Source organism: Bombina bombina, chromosome 1, assembly GCF_027579735.1.
Source record: "Bombina bombina isolate aBomBom1 chromosome 1, aBomBom1.pri, whole genome shotgun sequence".
NCBI lineage: Eukaryota > Metazoa > Chordata > Amphibia > Anura > Bombinatoridae > Bombina > Bombina bombina.
In genome coordinates, this window is record NC_069499.1 from 17,181,447 (window position 1) to 17,199,550 (window position 18,104).

General features: G+C 39.2%; 1 protein-coding gene across 1 annotated transcript in view; it reads right to left on the reverse strand.

Annotated features, from left to right (window-relative positions):
- LOC128649801 (inverted formin-2) overlaps nt 1-18,000 on the reverse strand; it is a 73,306-nt gene extending 55,306 nt beyond the window's left edge. The window contains exons 1-6 of the mRNA XM_053703280.1: nt 17,964-18,000; nt 17,254-17,420; nt 12,371-12,535; nt 11,719-11,821; nt 10,725-10,868; nt 8,909-9,949 (exon numbers count right to left, since the gene is read on the reverse strand). Coding sequence (XP_053559255.1) covers nt 8,909-9,949; nt 10,725-10,868; nt 11,719-11,821; nt 12,371-12,535; nt 17,254-17,420; nt 17,964-18,000 — 1,657 coding nt within the window. The remainder of the gene's footprint in view (nt 1-8,908; nt 9,950-10,724; nt 10,869-11,718; nt 11,822-12,370; nt 12,536-17,253; nt 17,421-17,963) is intronic.
- Between the last annotated feature and the right edge of the window lie 104 nt (nt 18,001-18,104).

The following is an 18,104-nucleotide window of genomic DNA, read 5'->3' on the forward strand; positions in this document are numbered from 1 at the left end:
TTATACTACAGCTATACAGTGTACCCTTATACTACAGCTATACAGCGTACCCTTATACTACAGCTATACAGTGTACCCTTATACACGCCTGCTATACAGTGTACCCTTATACACTCCTGCTATACAGTGTACCCTTATACACTACTGCTATACAGTGTACCCTTATACACTCCTGCTATACAGTGTACCCTTATACTACAGCTATACAGTGTACCCTTATACACTCCTGCTATACAGTGTACCCTTATACACTCCTGCTATACAGCGTACCTTTATACACGCCTGCTATACAGTGTACCCTTATACTACAGCTATACAGTGTACCCTTATACACTCCTGCTATACAGTGTACCCTTATAAACTCCTGCTATACAGTGTACCCTTATACACTCCTGCTATACAGTGTACCCTTATACTACAGCTATACAGTATACCCTTATACACTCCTGCTATACAGTGTACCCTTATACACTCCTGCTATACAGCATACCCTTATACATGCCTGCTATACAGCGTACCCTTATACACGCCTGCTATACAGTGTACCCTTATACACGCCTGCTATACAGCGTACCCTTATACACGCCTGCTGTACAGTGTACCCTTATACTACAGCTATACAGTGTACCCTTATACACTCCTGCTATACAGAGTACCCTTATACTACAGCTATACAGTGTACCCTTATACACTCCTGCTATACAGTATACCCTTATACTACAGCTATACAGTGTACCCTTATACACGCCTGCTATACAGTGTACCCTTATACACGCCTGCTATACAGTGTACCCTTATACACTCCTGCTATACAGTGTACCCTTATACACGCCTGCTATACAGCGTACCCTTATACACGCCTGCTATACAGCGTACCCTTAGACACGCCTGCTATACAGTGTACCCTTATACACGCCTGCTATACAGTGTACCCTTATAGACGCCTGCTATACAGCGTACCCTTATACACACCTGCTATACAGTGTACCCTTATACTCCCGCTATACAGTGTACCCTTATACACTCCTTCTATACAGCGTACCCTTATACTCCTGCTATACAGCGTACCCTTATACACGCCTGCTATACAGTGTACCCTTATACTACAGCTATACAGTGTACCCTTATACACTCCTGCTATACAGAGTACCCTTATACTACAGCTATACAGTGTACACTTATACACTCCTGCTATACAGTATACCCTTATACTACAGCTATACAGTGTACCCTTATACATGCCTGCTATACAGTGTACCCTTATACACTCCTGCTATACAGTGTACCCTTATACAAGCCTGCTATACAGCGTACCCTTATACACGCCTGCTATACAGTGTACCCTTATACACTCCTGCTATACAGCGTACCCTTATACACGCCTGCTATACAGCTTACCCTTAGACACGCCTGCTATACAGTGTACCCTTATACACGCCTGCTATACAGTGTACCCTTATACACGCCTGCTATACAGCGTACCCTTATACACGCCTGCTATACAGCGTACCCTTATACTCCCGCTATACAGTGTACCCTTATACACTCCTTCTATACAGCGTACCCTTATACTCCTGCTATACAGTGTACCCTTATACTCCCGCTATACAGTGTATCCTTATACACTCCTGCTATACAGTGTACCCTTATACACTCCTGCTATACAGTGTACCCTTATACACTCCTGCTATACAGTGTACCCTTATACACTCCTGCTATACAGTGTACCCTTATACTCCTGCTATACAGTGTACCCTTATACTCCTGCTATACAGTGTACCCTTATACACTCCTGCTATACAGTGTACCCTTATACACTCCTGCTATACAGTGTACCCTTATACACGCCTGCTATACAGTGTACCCTTATACACGCCTGCTATACAGCGTACCCTTATACACGCCTGCTATACAGTGTACCCTTATACTCCCGCTATACAGTGTACCCTTATACACTCCTTCTATACAGCGTACCCTTATACTCCTGCTATACAGTGTACCCTTATACTCCCGCTATACAGTGTATCCTTATACACTCCTGCTATACAGTGTACCCTTATACTCCCGCTATACAGTGTATCCTTATACACTCCTGCTATACAGTGTACCATTATACACTCCTGCTATACAGTGTACCCTTATACTCCTGCTATACAGTGTACCCTTATACACTCCTGCTATACAGTGTACCCTTATACTCCTGCTATACAGTGTACCCTTATACTCCTGCTATACAGTGTACCCTTATACTCCTGCTATACAGTGTACCCTTATACACTCCTGCTATACAGTGTACCCTTATACACTCCTGCTATACAGTGTACCCTTATACACTCCTGCTATACAGTGTACCCTTATACTCCCGCTATACAGTGTACCCTTATACTCCCGCTATACAGTGTACCCTTATACTCCCGCTATACAGTGTACCCTTATACACTCCTTCTATACAGCGTACCCTTATACTCCTGCTATACAGCGTACCCTTATACTACAGCTATACAGCGTACCCTTATACACGCCTGCTATACAGCGTACCCTTATACACGCCTGCTATACAGTGTACCCTTATACACTCCTGCTATACAGTGTACCCTTATACATTCCTGCTATACAGCGTACCCTTATACACGCCTGCTATACAGCGTACCCTTATACACGCCTGCTATACAGCGTACCCTTATACACGCCTGCTATACAGCGTACCCTTATACACGCCTGCTATACAGCGTACCCTTATACAAGCCTGCTATACAGCGTACCCTTATACACTCCTTCTATACAGCGTACCCTTATACTCCTGCTATACAGCGTACCCTTATACTCCCGCTATACAGTGTACCCTTATACACTCCTGCTATACAGTGTACCCTTATACACTCCTGCTATACAGTGTACCCTTATACACTCCTGCTATACAGTGTACCCTTATACTCCAGCTATACAGTGTACCCTTATACACTCCTGCTATACAGTGTACACTTATACTCCTGCTATACAGTGTACCCTTATACTCCTGCTATACAGTGTACCCTTATACACTCCTGCTATACAGTGTACCCTTATACACTCCTGCTATACAGTGCACCCTTATACACTCCTGCTATACAGTGTACCCTTATACTCCCGCTATACAGTGTACCCTTATACTCCCGCTATACAGTGTACCCTTATACTCCCGCTATACAGTGTACCCTTATACACTCCTGCTATTCAGTGTACCCTTATACACTCCTGCTATACAATGTACCCTTATACACTCCTGCTATACAGTGTACCCTTATACACTCCTGCTATACAGTGTACCCTTATACACTCCTGCTATACAGTGTACCCTTATACTCCCGCTATACAGTGTACACTTATACTCCCGCTATACAGTGTACCCTTATACACTCCTGCTATACAGTGTACCCTTATACACTCCTGCTATACAGTGTACCCTTATACACTCCTGCTATACAGTGTACCCTTATACACTCCTGCTATACAGTGTACCCTTATACACTCCTGCTATACAGTGTACCCTTATACACTCCTGCTATACAGTGCACCCTTATACACTCCTGCTATACAGCGTACCCTTATACTCCTGCTATACAGCACACCCTTATACACTCCTGCTATACAGTGTACCCTTATACTACAGCTATACAGCGTACCCTTATACTACAGCTATACAGTGTACCCTTATACACGCCTGCTATACAGTGTACCCTTATACACTCCTGCTATACAGTGTACTCTTATACACTCCTGCTATACAGTGTACCCTTATACACTACTGCTATACAGTGTACCCTTATACACTCCTCCTATACAGTGTACCCTTATACTACCGCTATACAGTGTACCCTTATACACTCCTGCTATACAGTGTACCCTTATACACGCCTGCTATACAGCGTACCCTTATACACGCCTGCTATACAGTGTACCCTTATACTCCCGCTATACAGTGTACCCTTATACACTCCTTCTATACAGCGTACCCTTATACTACCGCTATACAGTGTACCGTTATACACTCCTCCTATACAGTGTACCCTTATACTACAGCTATACAGTGTACCCTTATACACTCCTGCTATACAGCATACCCTTATACACGCCTGCTATACAGTGTACCCTTATACTACAGCTATACAGTGTACCCTTATACTACAGCTATACAGTGTACCCTTATACACTCCTGCTATACAGTGTACCCTTATACACTCCTGCTATACAGTGTACCCTTATACTACAGCTATACAGTGTACCCTTATACACTCCTGCTATACAGTGTACCCTTATACTACAGCTATACAGTGTACCCTTATACACTCCTGCTATACAGCATACCCTTATACACGCTTGCTATACAGCGTACCCTTATACACGCCTGCTATACAGCGTACCCTTATACACGCCTGCTATACAGCGTACCCTTATACACGCCTGCTATACAGTGTACCCTTATACTACAGCTATACAGTGTACCCTTATACACTCCTGCTATACAGTGCACCCTTATACTACAGCTATACAGTGTACCCTTATACACTCCTGCTATACAGTGTACCCTTATACTACAGCTATACAGTGTACCCTTATACACGCCTGCTATACAGTGTACCCTTATACACGCCTGCTATACAGTGTACCCTTATACACGCCTGCTATACAGCGTACCCTTATACACGCCTGCTATACAGCGTACCCTTATACACGCCTGCTATACAGCGTACCCTTATACACGCCTGCTATACAGCGTACCCTTATACTCCCGCTATACAGTGTACCCTTATACACTCCTTCTATACAGCGTACCCTTATACTCCCGCTATACAGTGTACCCTTATACACTCCTGCTATACAGTGTACCCTTATACACTCCTGCTATACAGTGTACCCTTATACACTCCTGCTATACAGTGTACCCTTATACACTCCTGCTATACAGTGTACCCTTATACACTCCTGCTATACAGTGTACCCTTATACACTCCTGCTATACAGTGTACCCTTATACACTCCTGCTATACAGCGTACCCTTATACTCCCGCTATACAGTGTACCCTTATACACTCCCGCTATACAGCGTACCCTTATACACTCCCGCTATACAGCGTACCCTTATACTCCCGCTATACAGCGTACCCTTATACTCCCGCTATACAGCGTACCCTTATACACTCCTGCTATACAGCGTACCCTTATACACTCCTGCTATACAGCGTACCCTTATACTACTGCTATACAGCGTACCCTTATACACCCGCTATACAGCGTACCCTTATACTCCCGCTATACAGCGTACCCTTATACTACTGCTATACAGCGTACCCTTATACACTCCTGCTATACAGTGTACCCTTATACTCCCGCTATACAGTGTACCCATATACTCCCGCTATACAGTGTACCCTTTTTTTTTTTTTTTAATTTTTATTATTTTCTTATATCAAAAATACAAAGTTCAGGTACACAATTGCTTTACATCTCGTATATAAAAGGATGAACAAGAAAGGGAAGACCTTTTACAAAAAAGAAACATTTAAACTGCACATTCATTTCTTTCCCAAAAAGAAAAGATACGTTTTTCCTTAGTCCTAGCATTGACCAAGGAGGTAATTCTTGAATAAGTTATTTATCACTATGTCTAGGGAGGCGCTTTGGGGGAAAAAAAAAAACAAATATTGATAGAATTCCTCTCAATTCCTCACAGCTCCTTTCAATGCCCTCTCTTCCCATCTCCAGATGGTTGGGGGATACTAATAATTCCATTAATGTGATTCGTATAGTCATTTCCCATAGATTTAATAAATGGACCCCAAACATTAAAAAATTTATCTGCCTTAAAAGGGCAAAACCTTTTATAGTCATATGCTTCAAGAATGCCTTCTTTCAACATTGCTTTCTTAAGTTGACTAACCTTTGGAGAGTACCTATCGATCCAGCAGGAAAAGATCAATAATCTTGCTTTTATTATCACTTTATGTACAAATCTGTTATTTCCCTCCCATAAAGGAGAATGTGTAAGGAAGAAAATGTTTACTGCTGATAGTTTAATATCTAGTTTTAGTATGCTAGAAAGCCAAAAACTCACTTTCGACCATAATTGAAGTTGTTTAGGGCACTCATATATCAAGTGGAGTAAATCTGGGTTAGTTTTTGAGCATTTAATACACTTGTTCTCCACCCCTTTATTCCATTTACAAACTCTATTCGGAGTTAAATAATCTTGGTGCATAAGTCTGAAATGCGATTCCCTTCCTGCCATTGAATTCTCCAATTTATATATTGTCCCAAAACTAGTTTGTATGGCTTTATACAATACAGTGTACCCTTATACTCCCGCTATACAGTGTACCCTTATACACTCCTGCTATACAGCGTACCCTTATACACTCCTGCTATACAGTGTACCCTTATACTACTGCTATACAGTGTACCCTTATACTCCTGCTATACAGCGTACCCTTATACACTCCTGCTATACAGCGTACCCTTATACTACTGCTATACAGTGTACCCTTATACACTCCTGCTATACAGTGTACCCTTATACTACCGCTATACAGTGTACCCTTATACACGCCTGCTATACAGTGTACCCTAATACTACTGCTATACAGTGTACCCTAATACTACTGCTATACAGTGTACCCTTATACACTCCTGCTAAACAGTGTACCCTTATACACTCCTGCTATACAGCGTACCCTTATACACTCCTGCTAAACAGTGTACCCTTATACACGCCTGCTATACAGTGTACCCTTAAACACTCCCGCTATACAGTGTACCCTTATACACGCCTGCTATACAGTGTACCCTTATACACGCCTGCTATACAGTGTACCCTTATACTACCGCTATACAGTGTACCCTTATACTACTGCTATACAGTGTACCCTTATACACTCCTGCTATACAGTGTACCCTTATACTATTGCTATACAGTGTACCCTTATACTACTGCTATACTGTGTACCCTTATACACTCCTGCTATTCAGTGCACCCTTATACGCTCCCGCTGTACCGTGTACCCTTATACGCTCCCGCTATACAGTGTACCCTTATACTACTGCTGTACAGTGTACCCTTATACGCTCCTGTTGTACAATGTACTCTAATACTACTGCTGTACAGTGTACCCTTATACACTACTGTTGCACAGTGTACCCTTATACACTACTGTTGCACAGTGTACCCTTATACTACTGCTGTACTTTCGATCTGCTCAGATATAACAGCATCTTATACTTAGTGTATTCACCTTGTCTTACACTACTATTAAGTGCAGGTCTATGGCCCATCAGCTGATTACGCAGAGGGAGGATCTGCTGATCATTTAACCCCTTTTATTTTCTGCTTTCTAAGTCTAGATCTAATTATTATTAAATTATGTTGCCTGATCTAGTAACGAAGGAATAAATTAAGTATTCCTTTTATTCTGACTGCCAAGATCACATTTCCTCTCCTTTCTGCAAGATTAGATGTCTGAGAACCTATTCCTTAGACAGATAGAATATCTACTCGTGCTTGATAATTCCTTTACAGAAGAGTACCTCTTTCAGTGATTCAATGGATAGATAGCTTGAAGACCTTCCTACATCATCTTTTCAGAGTTTATTTTTTTTAGCTGTTAGTGTAGTTACTGCAGTCTGGTGTGACAACCTTTTGGAGTTCATTTCTAGTGAAGCAACGCTACAGGAGATCCAAGACAGTTTGAAAATCCTAAGGACCAGCTGTATTTGTAATGCAGCAGTGAAAATGATCTGCAGTAATGAGAAAATCACTGCTATTGCTATTTTGGCAAGGAAAACCTTATAGCTCAAATCTAGGTCTACAGACATTTTTCTAAAAGCAAACAGTTATTTCCCTTTCAGAGTAAAATCCTGTTTGTCCACCTCTTGATGAAATTATTGCTACAGTAGGATAAGGCTGTACTACAAAAAATTATTCCCTCCTAAGGTAGTATCTACAGATTATCAACCCAACCCAACCCAACCCAACCCCCCCCCCCCCCCCCAAAAAAAAATGTGGTTCCTTCCCTATGCCCATCACTTGCTTTAAAGTTCTATGTGGAAACCTCAAAAGCTTTAAGGCTTTCTTCTTCATCCATTTATCTGGACCTCACAAGTATCCTAAAGCTTCAGCAGTTACTTTAGCCACTTTAAGGCCTTAATTCGTAAGGTATACTTGGTTGTGGGGGAAGACTTCCCCAGAATGTATTACTGCTCATTCCATTAGAGCAACTGCCACTTCTTGGAATCTCCATAAAAAAGCTTCCATTTACCAGATATGTAAGGCGGCTACTTGGTCTTCATGATCAGTAACATACCTGCCCTATTTTTGCCTTCCCCTTATTCATGGCGTTATTGTGGACTTCAATGTTTGTGGACTCTCACATGCGATAATCTAATAGACCTTCACCATCTTATGAAAGAAAACTAAATTTATGCTTACCTGGTAAATAAATATCTTTCATGGAACTGAGAGTCCATGAGCCCTCACCCTTTTCACCCCACTAATTGGCCATATAAATGACTTAGAAATTTTGGGAGTGCAGGAGTGATTAAATCTCTGGTATGTCATGGAGTGTGTTTTTACCTCATACTAGTGGACTGGAGTGTAATCCCACACATGATTATTTTATGGACTTTCAAAAAAAAAAAAAAAAATCAATATCAAAACAGCATAAAATTTGTTTTTAAGAGCTATAGTGAACTTACTGTCTAAAGACAGAGGGAGTTTGAAAAATTGCCATATTAAACTATTAATGATCATTGATTCAACAACAAATAATCATGTTGAACTTTCTAATATTGTTTAATAACTATTTTCCATAGCGTAGATTGTAGCATTAGTGCCAACATGACTTCTATAAATATGCATGCCAAAATTAATTAGAAATACCTTCTCCGGTTTTGGAATGCCTCTTTTTCTTCTTTTGTTTTGATGAGCTCCTCCTAACCTTCGGCTCATCAGCAGTTTGGCCTTGGGAGATGGAGCAAGAGGAGGTAGTCAGCTGCTCTTCAGTGATTACTTTATCTTGACCTGGTTGAGAGTCTCCCAAAATAGCGTCCTGAACTATTGGATTGCCTTTAGGCAAGACATGCATGTGGGATGTGGAGTCCTCATAGGATTCATTTTCCTGGACTGGTTTAGATTCTTTGGACAATACATTGCACTGAGCAGTTTGAGAACCTTCCACAACACTGTCTTGAATAGCAGGAGGACCTTCCATCACAACCCTTTCCTGAGTGACTTGAGAACCATTCTTCAGCACCAAACTGTCCTGAGTGACTGAAGAACTTTCCACCAACACACTGCCCTGAGATCCATTCACCACCACCAAATTGTCCTGAGCAGTTGGAGAACTGTCCTCCAGCAGATTGTCCAGAGCATCTTGGAAACTTTCCTCCAATACTACTTCTGGAGAAGCTGAGACATTTTCAACCATTACACTGTGCTGAATGGCCAGAGAATCTGATGTAGAAAATCCAGTCTCTGATTCATTCTTTACTTCTGAAAGTTTATTTGTATCTATACCATCACTTGGCAGGCTGCCATCTTTAGTACCATCTAGTGCAGGTTTCTCCTTATTTTCCAGTGTATTTGTATTTAGATTGCTAGAGTCACCTGAATGCCGCTGCTCTGTGACGTGAAGACTCAATGTATCCACATTATTACTGGCTAGAATCAATGGCTTTGTATTTAATTGCATTGGCGCAAAGGATCCGGTTTTCTGGTCAGCAAAACTCATTTCAGTGGACTTAGATTTTCTATCTTGTTCATCCACATGGTAACCTGGCTTCTGTGTCATTTGTGACTCTGTGGCAACTTGAGGCTCAACAACGGAGGCTACTAAATCCAAGCCCCCTGCCCCATTCATTGCCGAATTGCTAGCTACACTAACCTGTTTGGTATCTTCATCCACTTTCAGTACAGGGGTGCCTTTGTAAAAAAAAAAAAAAAAAAAAAAGAAATGACCAGATATCACCAGTTACATCATGGATTAGACTTTAAAAAAAGAAACCACAAACAAAACAAAAACACAGAGACTGATAAAATACAATTTATACTGGGTGCCTTGTTAGTTATATTCAATGTACTTTAGAAAATATATTTTTGGAAAGTATTGTTACCGGACAAATAAGTGTTATTTTACAATTTTAGATCAAAAGGAAACAAGCAAGAAACGACAAATAGCAAAAAACAGGTTTTATTCCTTCGCATAGGGAGCACTACCCCATTTCCAATAAATTAAACAAAAATATATTCATTATCTTGTACATTGACCTATGTTCTAATAATATTACTAATTTGAAAATTATCCAAAGGCAGAAAACACACTATATTTTATTTTCTAGCTGACATTTCTCCCATTTGCTCCCCATGACTTGTGTTAAATAGATTTGTTTTTATGTTCATGTAAACAAAAAATACATTCTCAGTTTACTGATCCAGTTTACAGACAAAATTGATTTTCCAATCATGGATCACAGTTTTTGCAATTAAAATAAACTAGAGATACGTTATACAATGCACACACAAAGCAAAAACGACAACGTTGGCATAAAATATAAAGCAGACGAGAAAACACAAAGGGAATTAGCATGCAGGTTAGGAGGCAGTTATTACGATGAATCATTTTTCGTATGAGAAGATTGAAGCTTCAGCCGGAGAGGGGAGAGAGTCGCTTTTTTGGTAAACATTGTCATTTCTTTACCGTTCACTTCAATGGCACTTTTTGCACCAGTTTCAGGGTCATTTCTATGCTTTGTAGTTTTTCGCAGCTGGAAACCCTTCTTGATGTCTGCCAGTAGCGCATCAATAACACAGCCTTCTTCCACCTTCACTGCACCTTTCCGAACTGGGAAAAAGTGAGAAATGCACAATTACACAGATATGGTCATACATGCTCCTATTTATAAAACTGCCATTATTAATTAGCCAGGCTTGTTAATACTCCAGCAATGCGGCCATACCCCTGGTATAAAGAGAATTCCAGCTGTCTGCACCCACAGACAATGGCTTACAACAGATGACAATTCAGCCTTCATACAATAAAATACCTAACCATTTAAAAGGATAGAAAGGTCAAAATTGAAATATGCATAGATGTGTTTCAGTTTTAAATAGAATCACTTCTGCAATATACATCCATTGACTAATAAGCCTCTAGTAAAAGTTATTAATGGGTTTTTTTAGCGGCATACGCACATATGCCGTGAGTACACTGTGCACCAGTATTCAAACACTAAACCTTCTCGGTGAATCAGCAATGGCTTGAAGAACACAAAGTATTCACAGAGGCACAATACACAGCACCAATCTGAGCTTGAATACTGGTGCACAGGCTCTCAGCATATGTGCGTATGCCGCTGAACAGCAGCAACCACAAATATTTGTTTAACGTTATCTACTGTATTGGCAGTCACTACAACCCCAGGCAAAGCACTACACAGTTTGTTTTCATTTATATAAAGTGATCACATCACTCGTGCACCTCTTCTGTACAGTAACAGCTGAACTTTGTTTAAATCTTTCATTCCCCCTAATTAATGTATTTGGCATAGAATCTGCTGCATGAAATTGTGCATGCGCACGCGCACAAACGTACGCACACAAACACACATGCACAAACACGCTCGCACGAACAGATGCTCACACGTTTGCACACGTGCACACACAGCATTGCCAGGTGCTTACATATTACTTACTTATTTTACCATTCTCCCCCTTTTGTCTCTTTGCTTCATCCTCTGCAATCTGTTTTTTCCGTTTTTCAGCCTTAACAGCTTGTTCTTTCCAGTCTTTATTTTCCTAAAGGAATTAAGAGATTTAGATAAAAAGTTAAAATCGAACAAGGTTACCAAACCCGTTACACTTCGGCTAATCGCCCAGAACATCCCTTAACTGCATCTTTACATAATACTGGGGAGCGCTATCAGCTAATTCCAACTAAACCATGCAATTTATTCAAATGAACACTAAATTGAAACATTTTATGATCATTTTATAATTCTGGGAAAGAAGCTCATTGGACAATTCACTATTGCTCAGCAAAGACTCCGACAAGCATTGAAACAAAGGAATGTTATTCAGAAAAGCAGCAAACATGATACTAATAATAATAATAATAATAATAAAATAAATCCTAAATACACCTTCCCTCAGATGTAACCAAAATGACTGAGTCACCCTTTTATCAAAGGCCACCAAAACAAAGCCTGAAATTGTGTACCTAGATGGGACATCAAGACCACAGTCTTTACACACTGGTGCCCAACCAGAACCTATAAAACCTCACCCTGTGACGCCTCCGGTTCACCACTGGTCAGGGGTACGTTTGGTCAATAAGCTGATACAAACCTTCCTGGCCTTAAGGAAGAGATCCCTGAAGGTCTTCATGGTGCTGAAGGTATCTTCTAAGGACAGTGTGGTGGGATCTTCACACAAATATTCCGCCAGCTGCTTCTTCTTGTGCGTTATACGATCAAGCTCCTCTTCTAGTTTGGTCACAGCATCAATGCAGTCCTGGAAATGGTAAACTTATTTTATATCCACTTCATAAGCATTATGGGTAAACAAGGTTAACTGGCCTGTATTCTAGGAACACTAAAAGCCAAACACATTGCAGTGAGGAAAGAGTTAAGAGCCCACAGCTTTGTAGTTTCACCAGGCACAGCTCATCACAAGCACTGCCCTTTATCACCTTCTAGATCACGTGCACCCCACTGGCACAGCTCATCACAAGCACTGCTCTTTATTACCTTCTATAGCACGTGTACCCCACTGGTACAGCTCATCACAAGCACTTTATCACCTAGGATATGTGTACCCCACTGACTCATTGCACAACAAACAGATGTGGTTATGTTATCTCATCCTGCTCTGATCACAACATGCACGTGAATACAGAGACGGATACTCAGCTGTATAAAGGTACACTGACGAGGGTATTTAGCAGCTACCTGGTCGGTCACACTTACACTAATCTGAGTACATTTCTCATACTGCTCACTCACACTCACCTGAATACATTTATCATACTGCTTACTCACACTCACCTGAATACATTTATCATACTGCTCACTCACACTCACCTGAATACATTTATCATACTGAATAAAGGTGGTGTATATCCTGCGCAAAGAACAGATGGGGAAGGGGGGTGGGGGATGCCTCTAGCTCTCCTCGATGGGTACCCTAGCGTGCCCAATGTGTAAAAGATATATACAAGGTAGAGGTGAGCGCCAAAAAGAAGGCTGAGGGTAGGGTGGGGAACGCTCAAATAGGCTAAAATTAGCTGATAAAATGTAGAGTTAAAATGTAGAGTTAAAAATTACAAATTTATTTATTCCATACAGTAATTATAATAATAAAAAAACAATGTACACTGATAGTTGTTCATGGATCCATGTTACAAATGGTAGCAAATTACAGTGTTGGGTAAAAATGCAATACAATACAATAATAAAAACAATTGTAGATACTGATAAATTCAGTGGCTGATGATATAGCCTTTTATGCTAAGTATCTATTTAATGATTAACACCTTGGTTGAGTCCGGTAAGTGTAAGATGCTCCTGGTAGATGGTGTAGGGTTAATTGTAATCCAATAAGTGGCAAGATTTGGGTGTGATCAGTGTCCAATACAACAATTTGGAAAAAAGTGGTAGAAAAAAATGTGTGTTCACTCTATGTGATGAAAAAATGATGATAAAAAGATGAAAAAATCCCTCCAAAAAATGTTATAAAAAATGAAAAAAGTGAAAAAGGATAAAATAGGATAAAAAAATAGTGTCAGTTTTGAAATCCAAAGTGATGTTGGTGATGTCAGTGCAAATCAATCAATCGGTGGTTCAGTGTTGATGCAATGTTTAGAAAAAATAAGAATATGCAAAAAGAAAAAATCCTGAAAAAAAGAAAACAAACAATACTCTAATATATGCAATTTGTACAATAGATATATCAGTATTATGCTTACTCAGATCTGTCGACGCGTTTCGGCCATATACCTCTGGCCTTTATCAAGACTGATAAACTGAGTAAGCTCACAGTATTTATAAGAGTTATGGCGCCAAACACTAATAGGCCACGCCCCCTTCCTGTTTGGTAGCATTATGGGTATGGGCGAAAGCATTGTGGGTATGGGCGAAGGCATTTACTTTGCTTGTATTATTGAGGTCATTACTAAGTTTTTTAAAGACATGTGTAGTTATAAATTGTCTTTCCATTGTATATGGCTAGTTTGTGTGTGTCCTAATATGGATTTGTTGTTCATACATATACTTCCGGTTTCGCTAGTGGATCTAGCCCTTTCTTCCGGTTTAGCCCTTACTTCCGGTTCAGCTACCCTATGGGACGATTTAGTCCTGGTTGTTCATATCAATTCTTATGCTAATGTGTGTGAATAATTTTATTGCAACTTATCTTAGCAATCTGTTTATATGGGCTCTATTCTTTCTCTCTAATTTCTAAATCATGCATGTGTTGCTTTTGTTTACCATTTATTGCAGTGACCAGAATGTCATATACCTCATTGAATGTCCATGCAAATTACATTATGTAGGACAAACCTCTCGAAAACTGAAAGACAGAATGAGGGAGCATATACTATGTATAGAGAATAAAAGGACAGATACAGCCCTATATAAACATTTCACAACTAAACATGGAGGAAATGTTAGGGAAATGAAATTTTGTGGAATAGAGATAGTGAGAAAAAATTGGAGAGGAGGAAACCATGAGCAGAAACTACTCCTACAAGAGTCCAAATGGATATTTTCCCTAAATTGTCTATATCCTAAGGGCCTAAATAATAAGGAGGACCTATCTCATCTGTTCAGTGTCACGAAATAAAGCTAAGCACTGATCAGTATAGCACTCTAAGCAACTATCCTGCCACAAAGATCTATCACATTACCCTCCCCTCATTTCAGTCAGATATCCTTCATCCATCATAGCGTCCCACATATAAACATATAGTTCCTTAGTCAGGACTATACGACACTAAACATGAGTTCATTTTTAGAGATCAGCCATCGCAGCCACAAGTTTCTCATTTTCCTGTTTTATTTTGTCTGGTTTTATTTATATTTTATCAATATCTGGGTCCGATTAACAGATGTCAATATCTGGTGCCCAAATTTTAGGAGGTCCGTGTATTTTTGTATTTGTATTTTCATATTTATATATATATGTTTTTATTTACTCTTTTATACCCTCCTTATGTCATCTCCTCACCATAGGAGACACCCTACTTTTAGTGTACTCTCTCTGTGTCATCTCCTCACCATAGGAGACACCCTACTTTCAGTGTACTCTCTCTGGGTTGCCCCCCTCTTATACAAATTTTATACACTTTTTATATATATTTTATAAAATTATATTTTTTATAAAATTGTATTAACATTTTTAAAGTATTAGCCTTTCATAAGCATTAGCATTTTATATGGGATGTTACACATGTATATTTTATTAATAAGCATTTTTTTAATAAGTATTTTATTAATAAGCATTTATCCTCTAGTGTATATCTACTAGTTTTATCATCCTTGTATAATCAACGTATTTTCCATATTATATCTCAAAATGGATTTTATATGGTCTACCGCATTTAGATCATAGCTTTTCATTGTGTTTGTACACCATCACATATGCTCACAAATTCATCTCTTTGTTTGAAGATTCAATCTAAAATTCAGATTTGACTTATTATATAGCATAGTCGCACATTCGATTCAACACACAAGTTTGAAATAATCTCATTTGCATGGTCATCATATAATGTTGGCTTTTACTGTCAGAAATGTTAAGTACTTAGGAGCGATAAAAGCCGGAACCGGAAATGGTAACTGGAAGCAAGATAATGGTAAACAAAAACAACACATGCATAGATACAAACCGGAACCGGAAATGGTAACCGGAAACAATAAATGGTAAACAAAAGCAACACATGCATGATTTAGAAATTAGAGAGAAAGAATAGAGCCCATATAAACAGATTGCTAAGATAAGTTGCAATAAAATTATTCACACACATTAGCATAAGAATTGATATGAACAACCAGGACTAAATCGTCCCATAGGGTAGCTGAACCGGAAGTAAGGGCTAAACCGGAAGAAAGGGCTAGATCCACTAGCGAAACCGGAAGTATATGTATGAACAACAAATCCATATTAGGACACACACAAACTAGCCATATACAATGGAAAGACAATTTATAACTACACATGTCTTTAAAAAACTTAGTAATGACCTCAATAATACAAGCAAAGTAAATGCCTTCGCCCATACCCACAATGCTTTCGCCCATACCCATAATGCTACCAACAGGAAGGGGGCGTGGCCTATTAGTGTTTGGCGCCAAAACATCAGCCATAACTCTTATAAATACTGTGAGCTTACTCAGTTTATCAGTCTTGATAAAGGCCAGAGGTATATGGCCGAAACGCGTCGACAGATCTGAGTAAGCATAATACTGATATATCTATTGTACAAATTGCATATATTAGAGTATTGTTTGTTTTTTTTTCAGGATTTTTTCTTTTTGCATATTCTTATTTTTTCTAAACATTGCATCAACACTGAACCACCAATTGATTGATTTGCACTGACATCACCAACATCACTTTGGATTTCAAAACTGACACTATTTTTTTATCCTATTTTATCCTTTTTCACTTTTTTCATTTTTTATAACATTTTTTGGAGGGATTTTTTCATCTTTTTATCATCATTTTTTCATCACATAGAGTGAACACACATTTTTTCTACCACTTTTTTCCAAATTGTTGTATTGGACACTGATCACACCCAAATCTTGCCACTTATTGGATTACAATTAACCCTACACCATCTACCAGGAGCATCTTACACTTACCGGACTCAACCAAGGTGTTAATCATTAAATAGATACTTAGCATAAAAGGCTATATCATCAGCCACTGAATTTATCAGTATCTACAATTGTTTTTATTATTGTATTGTATTGCATTTTTACCCAACACTGTAATTTGCTACCATTTGTAACATGGATCCATGAACAACTATCAGTGTACATTGTTTTTTTATTATTATAATTACTGTATGGAATAAATAAATTTGTAATTTTTAACTCTACATTTTAACTCTACATTTTATCAGCTAATTTTAGCCTATTTTAGCGTTCCCCACCCTACCCTCAGCCTTCTTTTTGGCGCTCACCTCTACCTTGTATACATTTATCATACTGCTCACTCACACTCACCTGAATACATGTATCATACTGCTCCTTGAGATCACTGCTTGAGCTGGAGATTTTACTTTGTAGAAGTTTTAGTTTTTTTAGATTCCCGCTTGTTTCTGAATAAAGGTTTTCAATATTAATCCTGAGAAAAAGAGAAAAAGGAGTGACAAGTGAAACGTGACCGGATGCTTTGGTCAGACATCATCAGCACCGGTTAGTGGGCCTCAGTAACAAGCACAGACAGAACAGAGTCACTTGTTAAAGGATTTAAATAACGATAGCAAAAATTTAACAGAGAAATTTGAGTGTGTTTTTAAAATTAATCAGCAATATACAAATATGAAGCAAGGGTGTAATAATATACTATACAGTATATATATATTGCATGTGTATGAAGTGCTAGTAATATATAGCTGCCTCGGCAAGCACTTGTAAACCCCCCTTGATACACCATAATGGCCCCAGACCCCCAGAGACCTGCAAAAACACAACCCTCAGCATCTAAGCCCACAGACCCCGCAACCCACCAACGTGCCACAAATTAATAGCTTTATATCTAAACGGTAAACGCACTGGGATATAGTGTGTGTTTGTACAATTATATATGTATATATCCCAGTGCTTTATTCTCAGATGGTGATATTACTAGTGTTTATTTTGTTTGATTAGACTACTTTTGCTCCTGTTCCTTTGTGTCATTACTTATGATGGTCTATATGCTGTGTAATCACTGGTCCCAAATATCTGAGGCACAGATGAAAAACGCATTGTTTTCTTACAAGTTGTGTACAATAAGAAGCACACACACATTATATACACACACACATTATATATATATATATATATATATATATATATATATATATATATAT